The 20,733-nt window shown below is 37.4% G+C and overlaps 1 protein-coding gene across 8 annotated transcripts in view; it reads right to left on the reverse strand.

The window, feature by feature from the left end:
- Window positions 1–299: 299 nt before the first annotated feature.
- The window catches only part of KMT5B (lysine methyltransferase 5B), a 28,093-nt gene continuing 7,659 nt past the window's right edge, over window positions 300–20,733 (reverse strand). For 5 of the 8 annotated variants that reach the window (XM_005522378.3, XM_088057953.1, XM_088057955.1 and 2 more), the window contains exons 3-10: window positions 20,004–20,151; window positions 10,626–10,791; window positions 9,365–9,474; window positions 7,388–7,554; window positions 6,716–6,735; window positions 6,429–6,565; window positions 4,448–4,644; window positions 300–3,113 (exon numbers count right to left, since the gene is read on the reverse strand). In XM_005522378.3, the coding sequence (XP_005522435.1) occupies window positions 1,648–3,113; window positions 4,448–4,644; window positions 6,429–6,565; window positions 6,716–6,735; window positions 7,388–7,554; window positions 9,365–9,474; window positions 10,626–10,791; window positions 20,004–20,151 (2,411 nt within the window). In that variant the 3' untranslated portion in view covers window positions 300–1,647. Of the gene's footprint in view, window positions 3,114–4,447; window positions 4,645–6,428; window positions 6,566–6,715; window positions 6,736–7,387; window positions 7,555–9,364; window positions 9,475–10,625; window positions 10,792–14,890; window positions 14,951–20,003; window positions 20,152–20,733 lie in introns of those variants that run through there. The other 3 variants (XM_005522379.3, XM_014252112.1, XM_014252111.1) reach the window with 3 other exon arrangements.

Below are 20,733 nucleotides of genomic sequence, written 5' to 3' on the forward strand. Positions count from 1 at the left end.
CAGTGGCCATGTGTCATGGATCAAGCTCTTTTGCGGCAGAGAGTTGGACTTGACATGAAAATCCTGAGCAGCCAACAGTGGATTCAGGCAACCCAACAGCACCTGTTTTAGGATGAAACTTGTGTTTCTACACCCCTAGATACAAAAATTTGAAACCTTAATTCACAGTTGAGTAGAAACGCAAATACCACAGACCAAAGCAATACACAGTTATGTCAACTCTGATGTTTCACACCTGCTTAAAAGAAATGGCTTAGAAAGCTGATTTATACATACAAACAATCCATTGTGCCCAGAAGTTTCCTAACATTCTTTTATTAAAAACCAAAGAGCCAAAGATTGCCCTGATGCTCTTCATTGTTATAAAGCAGACTCTGAAGTATTAAGTGAACTATGTTTGAGCAAAGGACTCCCAACTGATGCAGAGTTTAAAACTAGGTTTACAGTTTCCTATTTTATTGGCATGGATGTATTTCTAAACTTAAAAACCCTTCTGGCAAGTTATCTCAATTTCTTATGACAAAGTTTCTCACAACACACAAATATTTACAACATATACATATTTTTTCAGTCTTTTACAACTGGTTCTTAAAAGACAAACAAATCATAGGTTACCACAGAACAAAAGCTGTGACTTAGTTGTTTTTAATTTGATAAAACTATCATAAGTTAAAGTGAATAGATTTTTCTTTAAATTCCTTGTAGCATTTTACAAGTGCAACAGAAAAATATGAAGAACCAATTTAGGATAGCTGCAGTTCATTGGATAAATGTTGCCCGTCGTAATCACATTATTTCACAGCAAATTCTTGAAAAAATAAGCACCAATCATTCTTGCAAAGAACAATTTTATCTAAAAGTATTGAAAAGTGTTAAATACAAGGTGTTTAATTTACGTAACAAGCAATAAATACACCATATCCAAACTTTATTCTGCATACTGCTACCCTTGTACATATAATGTACTAAAAAGTCAGCAAATTGTCAACATCTTTTAATATTTTTTTTCTCTTTTTTTAAAGAAATCAATTTGACTTCCAACCAACGGTTTGCTACTATAACAAAGGCCACAAACAGTACGTCTGGGACAGCATACAGTGTTAAAACTGACAAACTCCAAGGGGAAAAAACCATCTAGCAAATAAATCAGAAAGCTGTAGATCATTGCTGGTGATATTAACATATACTAGAAAACCTTAATATGCTGCTACTATGATTTTGTAAATTGTTTAGTCAAATATTGTAAGAGCAAACTAACGCTCCTACTGATCAAAAATAATTCTGTAGCCACACTGTATTCTCATTGTCCTGCATGGAAAGATCTGATGCAATTTCGTAACTTTGCTTGAGCCTTTATTTTACAACAGAGCATTACCTCTAACTCGGAATTGCACATAAGAAGGCTATTAAAAAGTACAATAAAAATCTGCACAAATCAGACTTAAGAAGAGTCAGTATGCTGTACACTTTCTACAATATTACGTTGATAGGTGAATAAAGAAGTGCTGCCACTAAGTTTTTCAGAAAGTTCTTTAGTTGAGGAATAATCAAATGGAATTTTTGTTGGGTTTTTTATTATTATTATTTTTTAAATTATTTTTATTTTTTTTTAGAAATGACATCCAGGTCAGTTTAAGACCTATAAGCTTACGCATTGAGCCTTAAAGACTGATCTTCTCTCCTCCTGGAAGAAATATCAATATCTATTGAATCCTTGCCAACAATAAGCCTTAATCTCTTCGCTGGAGGAAGAGGAATAAAGTCATCAAATTCATCATCATAGTCATCTTCCTCTTCATCGTCCTCTTCTGATGAAGATTCATCTGCTGTTTCCTCTTCATAGTGACCATAATCATCTACTTCCATTCTCGACTCCAAAAGGGAGAGAGTTTCACTACAACACACACCATTTTCATGAAGGTCCTCTGGGTACGTCCCTCTGTTTTCATCCTCTCGTTTTAGCTGTATTTTTAATTTTGTTGAACTATTGCCTGATCCTGAGTTAAACCCATTATTTAGCTTTGCTACATATAAATTATTATCTTTTTCATGGTCTTTACTTAATTTTATGCTTATTTTTGAAGAATTCATGCCATCACTCTCTTGATCATTTGCCTTGCTACTGCTATCATGGCGCCTACGAAGAGTCAGTTTAGGGATCCCAGAGCTATTTTCAAGGATAAGTTGTGCATCATACCTCGTAATTCGTCTTTTCTTTTTACTTTTTGCAGTTCTAAAGCTGTCTTTTGCTTTAAAATTGTCAGTTGTTACAGAGCAGCCACCAGATCCAGGGATACAGTCTTTAAAGCCAACAGGTGTGTCCACCATGTTATTCCTTTCTTCGAGTTCTGAATGAGAACTGATCAAATCTGGTACTTCATCCTTCACAGGTGTGTTGTGCATAGTATCAGTTTCCTCTGTTTTTGAAGATGGTTTCATAAGCTTCCCTTGTCGAGATTTCTTTTTTGACGTGCCTGCATCACTTTTCTGGCACCGACCCTCCCCTTTATGTGATGGTCCATGAGCCACATCGTTGTCGTTTAATGCACGAGACTGCTGCTCTGCAACGTCCGATTGTGTTCCAGTCAAGTTACTCTTATAGCTATCCAACGTATTTGGTTCAAGCTTTGTGTCAGAGGTCTCCTTCAAACTCATCCTTGTTCTCATCGACCTCCTTGTGATATATGTGCAGGGTGCAATATCACCATGCTCATAAGCACCTTTCACAGAATTCAGTTTATGTTCTCTTGCTGCATGCCTCGTTAAGCATCCGCTAGAGACTGCAACTTTGACTGGTCCCTCCAATTCTTTATCCTTTTTAATGGGCAAGTTTTTATACAAAACTACTTTAGGCTCTTTGAGAACTAAATTTCCCATTTCAAGCTTTCGAGAAGCATTCTTTTGCTCTGGCCTTTTGCACTGATTTCTCAACTTTATCTTTGAAAGTAAAGGCTTTGCAGGCTTTTTCAGTCTCTTTGGTACCCTGGAATTATTTATATGAGTTAGTTTAGATGAGGTAGAATTTGATGATGCTGGAATTCTTGATATAGACTGTCTGGTTAACGTTCTATTTTTGCTGTTCTTTTTTACACCAATTGAAGATTTTCTGCTAGCTGAAAAAGAAAAAAGCAGTTTTGTTACGACACTGCTATATCCTGAATTTCCCACTCCCAAATACTGCATTTTTTCATTTATTTGGGGCACTTCAAAAAAATCCATGAGACAGGATAGATAGTATGTAGTAAGGAAAGAGAATGCTTAACTTACAACTCAACACATGAAAGGAATTGCCAAACAGGCCACAAGTACATCAGTATTTCCAGGTACACTTCCCCTCACCACCCCCTGTGTTTTTACTGAATTTCTTCTTCTACCAATTAAAAAAAAAATCAATTTGACATTATCTACATCTTTTGCTGGGTATTGTTCCAGCAAAATCTGAGGATCAGCATGATCTAATATTATTTCCAGGATTTTTTTCATGGAGAAGAAGGAAAAAACCCCAAACACCTTTATCTAATGTAATGTTAGTTTCAGTTTCAGGTGAAACTACTGCCTACTGTGGCAGGCTAAGGGGTTTTGTCTGCTCAACAGAGATGCAATTCTAATACTGGCAATTAGAGACCATAAAAAGATTTCGGGACATTTCTTAGGGTTTTTTGTTTATTGATTGGTTGGGTTTTGATGTTTTGTTTTTGTGGTTTTGTGTTTGTTTTTTTTAATATTAGCAGCAAAGAGGAGACAGATGGAACCGCAGTATTTTACGCAACTCCAAACCTGTTTACCACTTAAATCAAAGTTTTAATTATTTGTACTTGCCCATACTGAGGTTGGTGGAGGTGGGAAAGTGGGGAAAGGAAATAAATCATACTCACTACTCCATAGACAGAAGACTTGCAGGAAGATTACAAACAAAAATCCCTTCCAATTTCTTCTGAAATTACTACCTATGCACTTTCACTGCACAAGAGGTGCATGAACTATCAATTGTGGATGTGGAAAGGGAACAGCTGCCCGATTTCAAAGACTTCTAAAGGAAACAACTATTTGTTTAATAATAACTACTAAGAGTATTTATTTAAAATTTATTTTCCTAAGAATTCAAACTATTTAAGTTTTCTTTCCTAAACCATACTACTGCCTGTGGTAGTTTACTGTATTTTGAAATACAGAAATTATTGGCAGGACTTCAACTGACATGATTATAAATATTTGCTTTTGATATTAAAAAAAAAGAAAACAAAAGAAGAACATACCACCTATTGTTCTAACACTTGTGGAAAACCATTAATTTGCTGTTTAAACTGCCTATGGATTCCTGAATAAATCAGTTTTAACGACCAGTATGTGAGAAGCATCTCAACACTAAGAGAAGAATTCTATCACACTGAAGTTTTCCATGTTTTTGTGAAGCCTTCAATGACTCCAAGCTCTTCCCCTTACTTACTTGCATTACCTTTTTCCTGAGTGGTATCTGCATCAGTGTTAGAGCTGACGGACTGGCTGTCTGAATTCTTGCTGCTGTCACCCAACTTTTTAAGTCTGTTCAATCGTTTGTCTGTTTCTCTCAGTCCATATTTACTGTTAATCACAGGAGTAGGTGCTGGCAATCCCACTCTTGATTTAAAAGCACCAGTTCCACGTCTACAGATAAAAGGAGCACAGAAAGTATTAATAAATCTTAATGTAAATTTTGAGTGTTGTTTCATATACAGTAGTTTGGATCCCAGGTGTATCTAGATCAATGAGACCAACAGCCACAGAACTGGTTAGCAGTTTGTGGCCCATTCTGTCTTCTACCTGTCATCTTGGGTGCCTAAATGTCACAGTTGGCCAGCAAGAACAGCAGGATCACTTAGGAAGAGTACATGGACATATGTAAAGAGATGCAAATCTTACTGGTGATGACTTTTGGAGGCTTGAAAGAAATTGTACTGCACCAAATCTCCCACTGCTCTGAACACACCACAGATCCTTAGATCCCAGTATTTTAACATTGCAAATTAACACTCTTTATAGCATAGCTAAAATTGGGACATTTAAATTTTTGTGGTGTACAAAGTGACTGTTGCCTCTTAAGTCTTCAAACAAGCAAAAAGTGAGTCCTTACTAACTCCCCCTGGAATAAAATCTTATATATTTGGTTACCTCTACCACAGCTTTGCATCTGAAAAGCAGATTCCTGAAGTTAAAATGACCCAAACATTAGCTTTAAAAAATAACTTAACATGTACTTAAAATACAAAAACAAGTTAATGAAGATGTTCAAACACATAAAACTAGTTTGTCCTGAAAAGGAAAGTATGTCCATATTACACTGAAATCAGTGATCAAAAGAACTTGAGAAAAAACCCCCATTGCTCCATGTAACAAGGGAAGAACAATTCTGGTGCCTATTTGTTCATCACTTTAGTCTCCAGGACTGAAGTACATTTTTACTAACTGCTCTCGAGATAAAGTCTGAGACTGCACCCTTCACTTGGAATGGCCTACCAACATCACATAAGCTTGGAGGTCCATACCAGAGTATTTTCCCTTTAATTTCCAGATATGTTTGTGACCAAAGTAGCAAATAAAAATGGAAATAGTATTATTAAACTATTTATATGCAGGTGCACTAAGCTATTTCTCAATATGAGCAATATTTTGACCTTTATACGGTTTTTATTTCTACAGTTAGAGGTTATGCAGTTATAGATTGATCTTCCTACAGTTAGATCAAACAGAACAGTGAGTTCTGTGCAGCTCCTCTTGGAACAGAGTGAAGCTCTCACAGATGATGCCGAGCCTCCGTGCTCACAAGTGAGCAGAAGTTTCAACATGGCAAAAACCAACTATGGAATTCTTTCAACTGATTTTGTGAAGAAACCAGGTTGGGACAGCACGTTAAAAACAAATACTGAGTGATAGACAGAGAGAAGGAAATACTGTCCAAACCAGTAGATATTTACAAATACACAAATCCCCAAGTTCTAACAACACTGGGTGAAAAACTAGTTTGCCCATTCCCAGCAAAAGAGAACTTCAGGTCCACAAATAAAACATTAATGGAATTTGCTTTATCAAGTGCAAAGAAGAGCAGAAGTTGGGGATCAGTTCACAATGGTCTTGTAGAAGACCACTTCAATTTTCCTTCCAATTCTACTTTATTCAGTACAAGTATTTTTAAGAATCTACACCCCTGTTTTGTTCTGCCTCATTTTGAGCTGATCTCCAGAACAGAGAATCAAAAGATTAAGAGAACACAGATTTCTCATTAATCATCACCATTCTGTACCAACACAGAAAAATCATTACATCAAATAGGTAGGAAGCAATTATTTTGTGTCCAAAAATCTGAAGTACCCATAATCAAGGACTTTCAGGTTCACAAAACAGATCATGAATATGCCCAATTCCATTTGAAAGCTTTTTACAACAAAGCATACCTTTCACAGGTATAACATTCGCAATATTCATTATTTTCTCCAAAAAACCCATCTCCGTAGTAACAAGAGATTTCTTCTCCAGGTTCAATATCTCTTAGAGCTTTCACACATGCTGTATCTCTGCCCGTTGATACAAACTGGAAAAGGAGATGACAAGAAGTGAAAAAAAGGTTAATCATTTAGGCTGCACAGTATCTGAGTAAGAAATAAAACAGTTGGGGAAGAAAAGTTGGAAGGAGAAAGAAATAAAAGTGGGGTACTTTATATATTTATAATTTCTTGCTTACCTTACAGTTAGGTCTGCAATCTGAAAAAGGTCCAAAAGATAAAGTCAATTAACTGTGGATAAGACCTGAAACATGAATAGTTGTAGATATCTAAAGTAAGGATTCACTTTTACTTCAATGACTGCAGAATCTCAACTAAATACTGGGAGTTAAGTTAGTACTGCACAAAGCCATACATCAAAATATTTCTGCTTTGATATAGCTGCATTTCTGAGCTCTTTCCTATGCTATCACAAATGTCCAGTTTCCCTCCTCTTTAGAGTAAACAGCTTCATCTTAAATCCTACCTGCTCTTCCTTTGGCACACAAATGCAACACAATCAGCTAAACTTCTGAGCAAAAGGTTAAACAGCCGTAAGAACTTCATCTAATAAAGATGTTATTGTTGACTGAGTTCACAAAGAATTCAAGGTAACCCACAATATGTTCCACTAATTTAGCTGCCAGTTCCAAAGTCTCCTTCAAGGAAGAAGGCATCGTTTCCCTAGAGCCTTCTCTGAATTTCTCAGCTGATCAGCTCTGGCTGGGAAAATCACAATATGATTTTGTCCTACAGTAATACAGTGTGCCAGATTCAGACATTTTTCTCTAAGTTTCTGTGTTGTTTGGCTCACATACAACACTTCTGAATTTCTTATGCCCTTCAACATGCTTCCTATACTTATTACTCACCATGATTGATAAATGCAGCAGGACCAAGCCACAGTTGTGCACAGTTTTTTCGTGTGGAATACATGACGCTGAAGTCATTTTCCCCATGTCTCAGCAGCATGTTTTCTTCCATTTCTGATAGTTCAGCAATACAGCCCACAAGTAATTCTATTTTATCATTTCGTTTCCTTTAATGTAAAAAGAGTAGCAAAAATAGGACTACGTGTGCCAAAGTTACAAAATAATTTCACAGAAAGAGAAGTTGTTATAGAATCAATTACAACAAATCTGACGTCAGAAACAATTACCACCATTGTTTCTACAATTTCCTGAGACTGCAGGCAAGAAATTGCAAGAGTTGATTACTTCAGCTTCTGCAATTGTTAAAACCAAAAGCAAGATCTTTTCATTTGTGTACACTCCCTCCCCATCACCACTTGAGAAATTTTGACTTCCTCCAGCTGCTCTTGCTTGTGTTTCCTAACACAAGCCAGGAGCCAGGAAAACCCAGCATAATGAAAATGCTTAGAGCTCCATGGCTTTTTAAATGAGGCCCAGTAGTGACTCAAACAAAGACTGGAATTCAAGCAAGATGCTTTCCTCTCTCATGAGCATGAAGCTGGTCCTTAAAATAGAGTGAGGAGGGGGAATGACACCTACAAAAATGAACAAAACCACAAAGGCTTTGTGTGCAGACAGCCAATGTGCCATCATGACTAGAGCAGTGGAAAGGCACTGAATGCTCAGCCTAGTAGGAGCAGTTTCCATTTTCTTGCATGGGCGTTGTTTCTACTGCTCTTCAGAGTGGCCATTCCATATTTTGGCCAGAGTACTCTGACAGAGATGAACCTGGATATACTAAGGGTACATGAAGGACACAAATTAGAAGTCTTTTAAGTTCAAATTTCTCCTTTGACAGAGAGTGCTGAGAATTTTAATCAGTTTTGAGTCTTAACAGTTTTCCAGATATCAGCAGGGTTAAGATGCAGCCCTCCTGTCTCGCTCACTTCTCAGGCTACTCTAGATTTTGAGTATGAAGTTCACCTGTTTTCAATACACCTACATGCAAAGCTTCTACCCCAAAGAATCAGCCAAGGGGTGAATTCAAGCAGCAGCAACAACAAAAACAAAAAAACAAACACTGCTCCCCTCCCCCCCCAACAAAAAACAAATACAAACGAAGAAAAAAACCCCAGTCAGTATTTTTTGGGTTGTATCATGGATGTGGAACTTTCAGCTCTGGTTATGAAGAGCTGGAAACAGGCCTCAGCCTATTTAAAGCTTCCTGTCTAAGAGGTGGAGGTTGTGTTGCCACCAGCAGGATATCCAGCCAATCAATCCCAGTGTGAACATAACTGCATTTCTTCACATCAGGTGTGCTGCTATGAATGGGTATTGCCACAAAGCAAAGCTCATACAATTGGTGTCTACATCTGAAGTGATTTTAAAATCTGAATTAAGCCAGAATCTGCTGGTGCTGCCACACGCATGCTTATGATGAAACTCAGATGTGCCAAAATGAGATATACATGAGATATATGGGAAATACACTGGGGTTCCAGCCTTGTGTTTCCAGGAGAGATTAATTTTGCACAGACAAAATAGGCAAGTAACACCTGTTTAAAAAAAGGCTAAAAACTCATTTTCTCCTCAATTATTTGCTGTGTAACAAATCTGCCATAATGTCATGTTTCTCATGGAAGGCTAGCAACTCTTGAGTAGAGAAAAACAACTATCTGACTGAAAACAAGATTTAAAAAAAAAAAGTTTAATGAACACTATATGCATAAACCCAAATATACAAAGGAGTATCTTCCACAGACATGGATCCTGTATTAAATACTTAGCAAAAAATAGAAAATTCAATTTGTAAGTAACAATACAAAACTGTTTCACTGGCTGCAGTTTTATTTCTAAATCACACTTCTAAATATATTTTTATAGATTCTTTCAAATAATTGACAGAAACAGGACACAACAGTAAACTGTATTTCTTACCATTCTTTTGTTGCAACGATTTTGGCTCCATTTTGCTCAGAAGAATACCGATTGCAAGGCAGTATCTCAAACCCACTGTCAGTTGCAAACATTCGTAAATAAATAAATACCTGCAATGAAAAAACCCAGTACTTGTCTGTTACATGCAAAATGAAAGCAGTGAGGAACTTCTTATATAAATAATGAAAAGTGAACTGTACAGAAACACAAAATGGATCCTGGAGCAGGATACCGTCTGCTGAAATGCATTTCTGTATGTTTTATAATGTTTTTATATGTTTAATCTATACATATTATGTTGATCTTATTTCTTCACAGTGACTTGCAAGAATCCTCACACAGATAATGTAATTATCCAAAAAGTTTAAGAAAATTAAAGATACTTGGAGTGGCACAAATTTGGTCCAACTAATGCAAATAGGTAATTTTTTTCTTAAATCACTGAATACTTGCATTCAAGAAATCTTCTTATATCTTTAAAAACCACTGAGACCTAATAATCTACAGGAATCCATTTTATTATTTCAAGTTCTGAAAAAAGATATTACTTCCACATCAAACCTAGATGCTGAATTCAGGGACTGCTGAATAATTTTTTTTTTTAGTTGAGGTCTGATTGTGTTACTCTAAAAACCATTATAACAAAGAAGAACTTCTTCTGCTAACTCTTGCATTATTAGATTTGGTGCATTTTAAAGTAGTCCAAATTCCTTTTGGTTACACCTGGAAACAATAGACTCCCGAAGAAACATCTTTTTTTTTTTTTGTTAAGTAAACAATACTATGGCTTTTTTCTTTGAACTTTGAGAATCAAAACAGATTTGGAGTGGGGGAAGTGGGGTATTTTGAGGTAACAACTCCCTTTTCCTTTATCTTCCTTTGTCACCCAATTTAATTTACAACAGCTGTAAGTAAAAGAAACCTAAAACCCCAAAAGCCCCCCAAAAAACAGAAACCCCAACCAAACCACAATACAAACAAACAATGAAAGGGAAAAAAAACCCTTCCTTTCTACACTCTATTAATAAAAGGCAATGAAAGTTAACTGAAAAAAAAGAAACAAAAAGGCCCACAAAAACAAAAAATTGAGGGTGTGTCTACTTAGGCTTTACAAAAACAAAGGAAGTTTATCTTAAAAAACCAATAAAACAACATATAACAGAGCACTTGACTGCTTTACTATTGCTACATTCTTAAGAAATTTTTGTTTTCTTTGCCTTTCAACCATTTGAAAAAGCACATTAATTACAAATACACCTACATGTTCCTTGAACAACCTTTCCTGCATTTTGTTCTTGTTAAGAAAATAGTGCCGGGCCCAGTCACCTGACGTCAAGGACTTGAAGGCTTTTTCTAAGTGCTCATCTTTCTTAAAACGTTCAATCACCTCTTTGAGTTCTTCTTGCCTTCCTTTAATAGGTCGAAATCTGAAATAAAAAAATAAAGCTATTCCAGTCCACCATCAGTCATTCTCAATTCTTCCTCAGTTACTCACAGCACAGTTCTTTTGCTACCCATATAAATGTGTAACTCCCTGTATAAAGACACTGACCAACTTCTGCCAAACCCAAAGACTTTTTATAATGATAAATTCAGTACAAGGGTTTATGTGGATTGCAAACTTAACATGGCCATTCATATAAAATAGAGCTCTTAATGACAACACAAGAAGTATCTACAAATACTGACACATGACAGATGCTACATCTGTGGAGAATTAAGGTTCCACAAGTTCGTGCAATCGTAAGAATTCTTCCCCCAAAGCAGGAAATCTTGGGCATGTAAATAAGAAAACAAACACCTGTACATTAGCAGAGAATTCTCCTTTTTTCCCCAAGCTTGAGATTTAAGAAAAGCTACCCTTCATATCTTCAGTGGGAAAAAGTAACAGAAAAAACCTGCATGACTGCCAGAAGTGGAAGCTCCATTTTTGAGCTGCAAAACCACCAAGAAAGCGGCACTTAGAGATTTTTGCCAAATCCCTAAAAATTGCCTTTGACTGAGCACATACCCATATAAGCTCTGCTTTGGGGCAGAGGTGGGGTATGGCTATTCTTAAATGTGTGCCACACCCCAGGGGACTCTTCACAAAGATAAAAATTTCCCAGGATCATGAGAAACAGTTTTCTGCAGCTCTTTTTACAGCTCAAATATTTTGCTTACAGAGCATATGACAAAAGTGCTAAACAAACCAAGAGCTTTTGAGCAAACATGTAAGACTAAGTCCTGTTACTTGTTGCTAGAAGCTCATTACTATGCTTATTTTATTTCCTCTTCTGTGCTAAATGAAATCTGTATTTCATTACAAAAGTAAATAAGTAATAATTCTTGAAGTTGATGGAAGGAAACCTCAATCAACTTCCTCACTGACACCCTGATTTTTAAATTGCCACATGAACTGGGTTGTCACCTTAGAATCTTGTCTGTTGCAAGTAACTTCTTTTAAATGACCACATAATATTTACTTCTTCCATGCAACTTGTATAATGGAAACAAAGAAGTGTTACCTCCTGATTTTGTTTCACTTTGCAAAATACTAAGAATCTAATCAGAAATAAGTAACAACGATGAGGATTCAATTTCCTTCCTTAGAAGGAAGATGCTGTTATTTATGCTCCTGATACAATCCCCTAAGAGCAGAATCACTTTCAGCAGGTTATCAGCGTTCCATGCTGCTTTTACAAATCTCTCAAATTTCCATTGGAAAAACTTCCTTGTGACATAATAACTAAGTACCCTTTTAGATCTTTTTGAATCCAGCAAAATTTACCAGCATAAACCTGTGGGCTTTCAGAAGAGAGGGCACAGTAAGGAGTTCTGAGCGAACATCAGGTTCAGTTCTCTTCTTGCTGACATATGACAATTGAACAAGACAGCTGGAGTCAGCCAAGAAACAGATGCCTGCTTACAACTGTAGCACACACCACACCATGAAGTTTCAAGTCAAGTTCTTTATTAAAGGATATACTTGTATCATCATCCCAAAAAGCTAACTACCTAACAAGCTGATGAGACCTTATCATGCAAGAAAACTTTATGACACAAACATTATTTTTGTTCTGCAGCACACCGAAGTCCTCCTTAACTTGCCAGTCACACATATGAATATCTCTGTTCTCCCAAAACCAGAAAGACTTTGCCCAAATTTGATAGCCATAACTCAAAGAGCTTCCTCATACACAAAGCGAATTTAAAATCATATAGCCAGAACTGAACCTGACTAGTTTCAGAACAGGACTTGCACTCACTTTTCAGTTTCAACCAGAAACAAGTCTCCAAGCAAGGAGCCAACTGCACTTACACCAGAAGTAGAGAGCTCACCAATTTGCACAATCATGAAAGACCAGCATCTCACACCTCCATCTGCAAATATTACACACAGGAAAAACCCACAGGATTTACAAATAAAATTGGTCCTCAGTATGTCTGTTCTTGCTGGGCTACATGAGTGATGGCCCTCTCCCTTACACTGTATTTTACATGTTGAAATACACAATTTTTTAGCCAAGTGACCCGCAGGAGCAAAGATGGGTGGAAAAGCCATCATATTTGAAATTGCATTAGCACCTGAGACAGGCAGTGTATGTACTGATAGACATCATCACACTTATTTATCACCAAGAAGCTTGGTCTAGGCTAGCTAAAGAAAGCAGTACCCCAACTGAACCATCAGTGTGGAAAAGAAATACAGAAAAAAAAGGAGGGCAGATGCTAAGCTTAACAGTGGCTCTCAAGACCTACAGAAAAAGAACGAACACCCTATGTTTTCTAGTAGTTCAAACCACTGAATTACAGCCTCAAGTCCTCATATTTTAGGACTTTCATACACATTATTCTCAGAGGCTGACTTGATGTCTACCTGAACAGCTACCTTAGGCAGCTTGGAATCTGGCCCTAGCCCTTGAAAGTCGCTGGCACACTTCCGTAGATCACATTCAGCAGGTGTCTCTATGGATTCTTGTCTCAAGCACCACATTGCTGGTGGAATTCATCTATGTGATTAGCAGAAACTTCTGTAAACCACTCCAGTGACGTAAAATAGTTAGTGTATGCTCAAGCCCTGCAAAGGCCAAAAAGATGGCTGGAAACAAGAAAGGGATGAAAAGATTGTAAAACCCCCAAGGCATTACACAGTCAGATGGATGCTGGACTGCATGGCAGGCATTTCGAACAGGAACTGTGTTTTTGAAAGAGATGACTCTCTGCAGCCAGGGGTTCAAAAATTAGTACTGAGGACTCTCTGCAGCACCCCTATCAAAATGTAGTTCTTACATAGTGACAGGACAGAGATAATGAGAAAAGATAAACAGGAATCCAAATAAGCAAGAAGCATCCACAAGTGCATGGAAAGACACTGGAAACCAGCATCATGTTCAACATTTCACTTCCAGGGGTTCCCAAACAGATGAATCAGAACAACACTGTGAATCAGGACAACCCTAAGCCTGAGTTAGAGGGCTATTCACAGTTCAACAGCACATATAAATTGCACTGAGAGCATACAAAGTTTGTAAGCAAATTCAGAATACTACAGTCCAGACTCCTCATGAAAGATTTAGTCTTTCACAGGTGTAACTCCATATATACTTTAAAAGGTATCTTCTCATTTGAGACACTGAAGAAGCCAAGAAAGCCTGGAAGTATTCCTTAAGAATTTGGGTCTGCTGATAGATACTTCACTGCTCCCAGGAGTATAATTAATTAGTTTATTCATTAGTTTTTTGCAACCTAAAAGCCAGTTGATTTTGAGAAGCAACCTTGCATACTACCATTTTGGTTATACAGGGCATCCACATTTACACAACATAAAAAAAAACAAACCCAAAAACCTACAGATCTGCTGGAAGCGTCTCCACAACTGTTTTTGAGCTCCACCATGAAAAGAGCCTGAAAAAGCCCCATAGCTAAATGCATACATATAAAATGAGCCAGAGAAACTGACTTTTAAGCATCAGTAAAACAAGAGACTAGTTCAAAGAGAGATAGAAGGAGCACAAGGAAACCAACAGAACAAACCAGCCAACCCAGTCTCTGAACAGAGGCAATTAAAATCAGAATTGCTTATCCAGACTTCTGCTTTCCTCCTCTGAACAGTATCTTTATTAAATTCATCATGGAAACTGAACAAGACACATTGATGTTTGAATCTGCTCACAGGCACAGACTCCTTGAGCCACCCTATGAGCAGTTCACAGGTCAGGTCTCATAGGACATGAAGTCTGCTGCAAGACAGGTGCTGGAAATGAGCAAAGAATGAACACCTCAGCTATGACAGTGTCTTTAAAGAAATAGTATCAGCCCTTCTTCCTGACAACCTGCAGAACAGAAGCTTTTCACACTTCCCTAGAAAATACTTATTTTTTTCCTAGTCAGCAAGATCTGATAAAGCTGTGGCTACTGCAGTTTCAGAATCAGATAGAAGATGATTTCATCCCAATTAAGGGCAAACATATATGGTCTCAACAAGGAAGATGTAGGAAAATGGCTCAGGGAAGCAAAGCTCTTTCTCTCTCAAGTTTCTCTTACCTCAGGAGTACTTAAAGACTCTTGGAACTCCAAGGTATAAAGCCAAAGGTCAGTGAGATGCTTGCCTATAAAGGAAGTTAAAGGAGAGTTTCTGGTAAGTTCAGAAGCACAGTACCTTGCTCAGTCTCAGTCACTGAGAGCAGTGAGTTTGAACAAAAAGGATAAATTGATCCTGCAAGAGATCCAGTATGGAACTCTACACAGAGCATACCAGTGCATGATAAAGGGTTTGACTTCCAAACCTTATGTCTTAACTTCTGACTAGGGAACATCAAGAAGAGTGAATTTATCAAACTGTATCAACCCATTAGCCTTTTAACAACAGGCACCTTGTCTGGATGGTATTTCTGTTTAAGTAGTTCTGGAAAACACCACGTTTATGTTCACTTCGTACCAGAGATTGAGCACAGAAGCTACAACTGCAAATCTGTTAAGCATTCAAGACAGCAGAACAAGAGTTGAAAATCATGTATTTAAAATAAGCATAAACAATTTAATTAACATGCATTTTGGCTTCCTCCCTGCCCAATCCTGTAGTATGAGTATTTTTTCCTCAAAGCTAGTTACACAAGTTATGATCAACTGGTTCTGCCTTTCTTGCCAGTGTTTTCATACAGAAGAAAACTCATGTTCTTTAAAGGCCAAATTTCAAAACAGCACTTTTAATGAAGAAAGTAATTCACATTACTTAAATTTCTTATACTAAATACACATCAGTGTGGTCAAAACAAAGAAAATTCTAAGACACACAATTTCATTCTCCTTAATATGGTTAGCAAAGAAGTACTTTTTAAAAATAAATATGGGGGACACAAGAAACCCTCCAAATCAACTGTCCTCTAATCCTATTCCAACACTCCACATGGTAAATTTAATTTAGCAATTAATGTGACTACTGGATGCAAGTCACTCCATGTTTGGAAGATGTAACACTTTTCGTTGAAGCTAAAAGTACAAATAAGAAAACTGTAAAAGTAAGGTGGTGGGTGTTGGTTTGAGGGGCAGGGCATGGTTGTTTAGGGTGTTTTTTTGGTTGGTTTTTTATTTTTTAATCCAAGACATTTGAGAACAGCAAAACAGTTGGTTCCAATGTAATCACTGTGTGATTTATACACAGTGAAGGAAAACAACCAGGAGCAAGGTAAAGGACTTTACTGAATTAAGCTACCAGTAAAAATAATCTAGAAAAAATTGAAAAATCAGATTTTATGCAGAAGTCAAACAAAACCATTTTGTAAAGTACACAGACACTGAGGTCTGAAGAATGTAAAAGCTTCACTTTGAAACAGATTATCACTACATAAGAGCTGTGTACCTCTAATTCAGTATCTCCATAGCACCTCAACACTGAAGCTGAACTGTATGGCCACATAACCTTATTTAGCAGAACCCAAATCACTCCCTTAGCCTCCAGACTTCACTCAAGACGAATACTGAACCTTCTAATTATTATATTGAAATGAGCTAAAGAGAGCAGAGGAGATTCAGCACAGGCTCATAAATGCAATGATACAGAACTGCTTTGTGCTTTTTGTCTCTACTGCCTAGTGGTGACTAAGGGATGAAGAGTGATGCACCCTGTCAAGTTCAGTCACCCAAAGTCAGTGACTGCTGTTGAGGCAGTGTCCAGACAAGCAGATCCTGTACATCATCCTCACCCACTTAATTGATTCCAATGGAAAACATGGAAATTCTTAAAGCTTGGTCTGTTAGTCCCACGTAATCAGACAAAACCACCCACATCACGCACCTGTTTTTAACTTCACTAAAAGCAGCAGACTGCAACATAGCTGACTTCCTAAACCACTTGCATATTTAAAGACATGTTGGAAGTGCTGTCAGTACTCCCTAGCATGATGCTGGTGCTTTAGGAAACCAGGAAACAACACTGACTGGTAACAGCAGCAATATGATCAGGAGTCTGGCTCAAGGTTTAAACAGTAACACCTTTTTGAGGTAGTATAAAGACCAGATTAGCCACTAAGGCATGTAACTTCAAGATTCAGTGCTCAGCCTAGGGAAATGCACCCAAAAATAAGAGATGGTAAGACAGGCAAGAATTCACTTGGCATTTTACAAGTGTCAGTTTTAATCTCTAGTGTTTGTCAACCTTCAACCCAGAAGTGTAGCTCGCAAAATGAGTTTTGTTTTGGTAGACAAACTGTCTAACAAACCAACAAAGGCTGATATAACAGGATTTGTACAAGAAGCAAGAAAACCTCTTAGAACAGTGATACTTGAGAAGAACATGCTTTCTAAGACATGGTGTTTCTTTTATTAACTGCTAAGCTGCTATTCTGTTGAGGTAAGAGCTACAAATTTGATGAAAGAACAACAACTGGGCCTGTAAAAGAGGGTTGGAAGCTCTGAAAACATCCTGTTTTCTCTCGGAAATCCAAGAGGATGAAAAAAAATACTTTTGGGTAAAGCCACTGAGGACATTTCCAGAGCTACATGTTATACTGTTCTTCAAATCCCTAGTGACAACAAAACATTTCAGAGGAACACTGGACAAACACATTAGGGGATTCAGTTGTAAGCTTTCAAGAAGCAGTCTTCAGCTTTTTCAGACATTCCTGAGTTGACAGTTTACAGAGCCAACAGCCCTATTACCAAGATGGTGGGTGTTCACAAACTGCAGGACTTTATTTTTATACACCCAGAAAAAAACACCAAATCAAAACACAAAAACCCAGCAAGCAAAGTAACAGTCATGTTATTGTCACCACCCTACCATAAGATCATTAACTCAACATAAATAAGATGGGAAACAAGGACATTTCAATATCAATCTTGATACTTTACCATAAGGATTTTTTTTTTAATCAATATACTCCAGATAATCAAATTTACAAACTCTTCAACAGGAAGAATTAAGTAGAAAAAGTGCTTACAGGGAAGACACTCATGCATACAAAAATACAGACCTGGCTTCCAGACGTAAGGGGAAGCAGAACTCTAGTAAGTGATCATCAACTTACAATGGGCTGCAAAAATACAAACCTCTTACATGTTTCCAGCACAGCACAGCAGAGTGGTGGCACAGACACTTTCACAGGGCATCATCAAGCATATTAGAACAAGGGAACAAGTAATCTTTGCTTGCCACCATAACTGGCTGTTTTATTTTAAGCACACCTCCATACACAAAATATGTAACTAATACGACTCCATGCACTTAATCAGAAGATGCCCAAACATAAGCTGCAAATCTTCATTTCTACTACATCATAATATTTGGGTACTGTCACCTGGCATTTTGGAAGCAGTATGGTTTTTTCCCACCTGCTTTCCCCGCACCTTCCCTCAAAGCCATTAAAACAACAGTAATGACCTCTAGAGCTCTCAGGAGCTTTAGAAAGACTGCAGTTTACTAGATGTAAAAAGGTAATCTGAGCATCACAGCCACAGTAACAAGCAGGCATCATCACTGCACCAAAAAGATAAGAACTATGCTGATGCCTGGACTTTAATGATTACAAAATCAGAAACTTTCTCAATGGGACAATATGATAGAGGCAGGAAGTGTGCATCTGGTAGGAGTTTTAAGCCTCACCTAAGTACTTCCCATAGTGCTCCAAGATTATTAACTACTGTCCTTGAAGACTGCCTGTAACTGTTCTCCAAATCTGAGAAAGGAAGAAATACATGATGATGGGCTTTGTGTAGCCTTTTGGTTCAAAACAGTAATTAAATAAATATTTTAGTTGACAGCCTATCAATATAAAACAACATTTATGAAAGTAGCTTCTCCAACTACTAAACAGGATTCACTTTCATAGCAAAAAGCACAAGAACTAACAACCTGTACATAACCTGCAAACTATCATTCATGCAACAAACCAGAAAATTTCTTTCAGCATATATTCTTACCTTGATTAACTGATGAAAATACAAAGACACTTCAATTTGAACTGTAAGAATATCTACCTGGACAATGTGCTAGTGTAACCAATAGCAGGGAGGGAAGAGGAAAAACTCCAACATCCTCCTTAAAGGTAGATGTTGCACCCTCCAGAAAAAAAATAAAAATCTCTTGGAGTAAGTCGTTACAGTTATTACAATCACACTGCAGCAATTTCATGTACAGCTGATGCTGTCATGTCAGGCTATATCAGCAACTATTTATGTGACAACACCAATTCGTCCAGCAGTCATTTCTGAATCAGTAAGTTCACTGCATACATACAATTTGCTTAACTGATAGTGTGTGTATGTGACTGTGCTGCACAGGTGAACTGTCCTTCTTTAAAAATAATCACAGCAGCAATTTGAAAGGCTGAGAATCTGTTTCCCAAGATGTGCTGCCTGGAAACTCCAGCTCTTATTATTGCACAGTAGTAAGCACACAATTCCTGTCCTTTGAAACCTATAGTTTATATACAATTTCCCTACTGAGCTATCAATACAGATCTTGTATACAAACCAGCTTAAGAGAGATTGATTGAATACAGTTATCATCAGTGGTACATCTGTAACAGAGGGAGAAGCACGAGCAGCTAAACCCTGAGACCACAAAGAATTCACCAAAGCATTCAGACACATGCGTAACAGTGCAAAAGTAGGTGCAACTCTGTTAAGCAAGTTTCCAGCTGCACATTCATTTATCTTATCCATACAGACATGTCTCAGCAATTCCTTCAGCAAGGGTCTGCAAGAACTTCAGATCAAGTACCACCAACACTGAACTGCTCAGAGGCTGCATCTTTCTTCTGATGTTTAAGAGTAAGGAAGGAAAAAAAAGGCATCCAGGCAGATGGAATAACAGAAAAGTTACCAAAATCTGGCTTCTGCCTTTGAAAGATTTCAAATGACTACTGGTTTCAAACTTACAAATAGTTAACTGTATAAGCTAGATAATGGTGCCTATTACCAACCTGTTCTACAGCACAAATACATGAGACTAATGGAAAGACCTATGATGGAGCACTGTGAGAGGCTGCATTTGTAGTAATGCGTTCCAGACTCACATGCAACACTGTTCTAAAGGCAGAAGCTACTCACACATTTGCATTTTTTCACTTTCTTAAAACATGCACAAAACCCCATGGTTTTGCTGATTTACATCAACTAAGAAGATGAATTCTTTTCTAGAAAAATAAAGACAAGTTACCTAGTATTCATTTTGTGTGTCTGAAAACCTAAATAGGGATCAAGAACCAAACTAGTTGCTAGGTCATCATTTTCACAGAGTTCCTTGGCAGACATTCCAGAGGAAGGCACATAACGACTTTGACCCTCAAATCCTGAAGCACCGCTACCTGCAAATAAGAGAGCACAAATTAGGTATCACTTAAGGGACATTACAGAGCCCAGCTACATTTGAGAACAGACAGACACACAAGCTGGTGGCAAAAAATACAGAACGATTGAGGAAGATGATGCAATACCTGGAAAGGCAGAATAAAGGACTTTAAAGGATATCTGAATAAAGGACTTTAATTTGCCTTTAATTCTTCATCCCAGACCAATAGCAAAAATAAGACTCCATATTTCTTAAAACCACTGCAGAATGGCTATTGATGTAACTGACTTGTTTAAAAAATGGGATTTCCTTCTACAAGTGCATTTACTGAAAGTTGGGCAAGTACTTCAAATTAAGTTATTCACTTCAAATCATACTAGACTTCACTTAGTGCCAAACATGCATTTTATAATTACAACAGTTCAAAATTCATTTACACCCAGTTATTCTTACTTGACTTTTAAATTGATCTGAGGAGATCTATATTCCTGAAGGGAGTTAACACATCCAGAAAATACATATGCAACTAATATTTCTGATGTTAGCTCCACGCTGACTGCAGACCTCCCTCACAATGTAAGGTAAGACAGAAGCCTGG

This window comes from Pseudopodoces humilis, chromosome 7 (assembly GCF_049639895.1).
Source record: "Pseudopodoces humilis isolate 2021_Gansu_Grassland_sample_001 chromosome 7, ASM4963989v1, whole genome shotgun sequence".
In the NCBI taxonomy this organism is placed as follows: Eukaryota; Metazoa; Chordata; class Aves; order Passeriformes; family Paridae; genus Pseudopodoces; species Pseudopodoces humilis.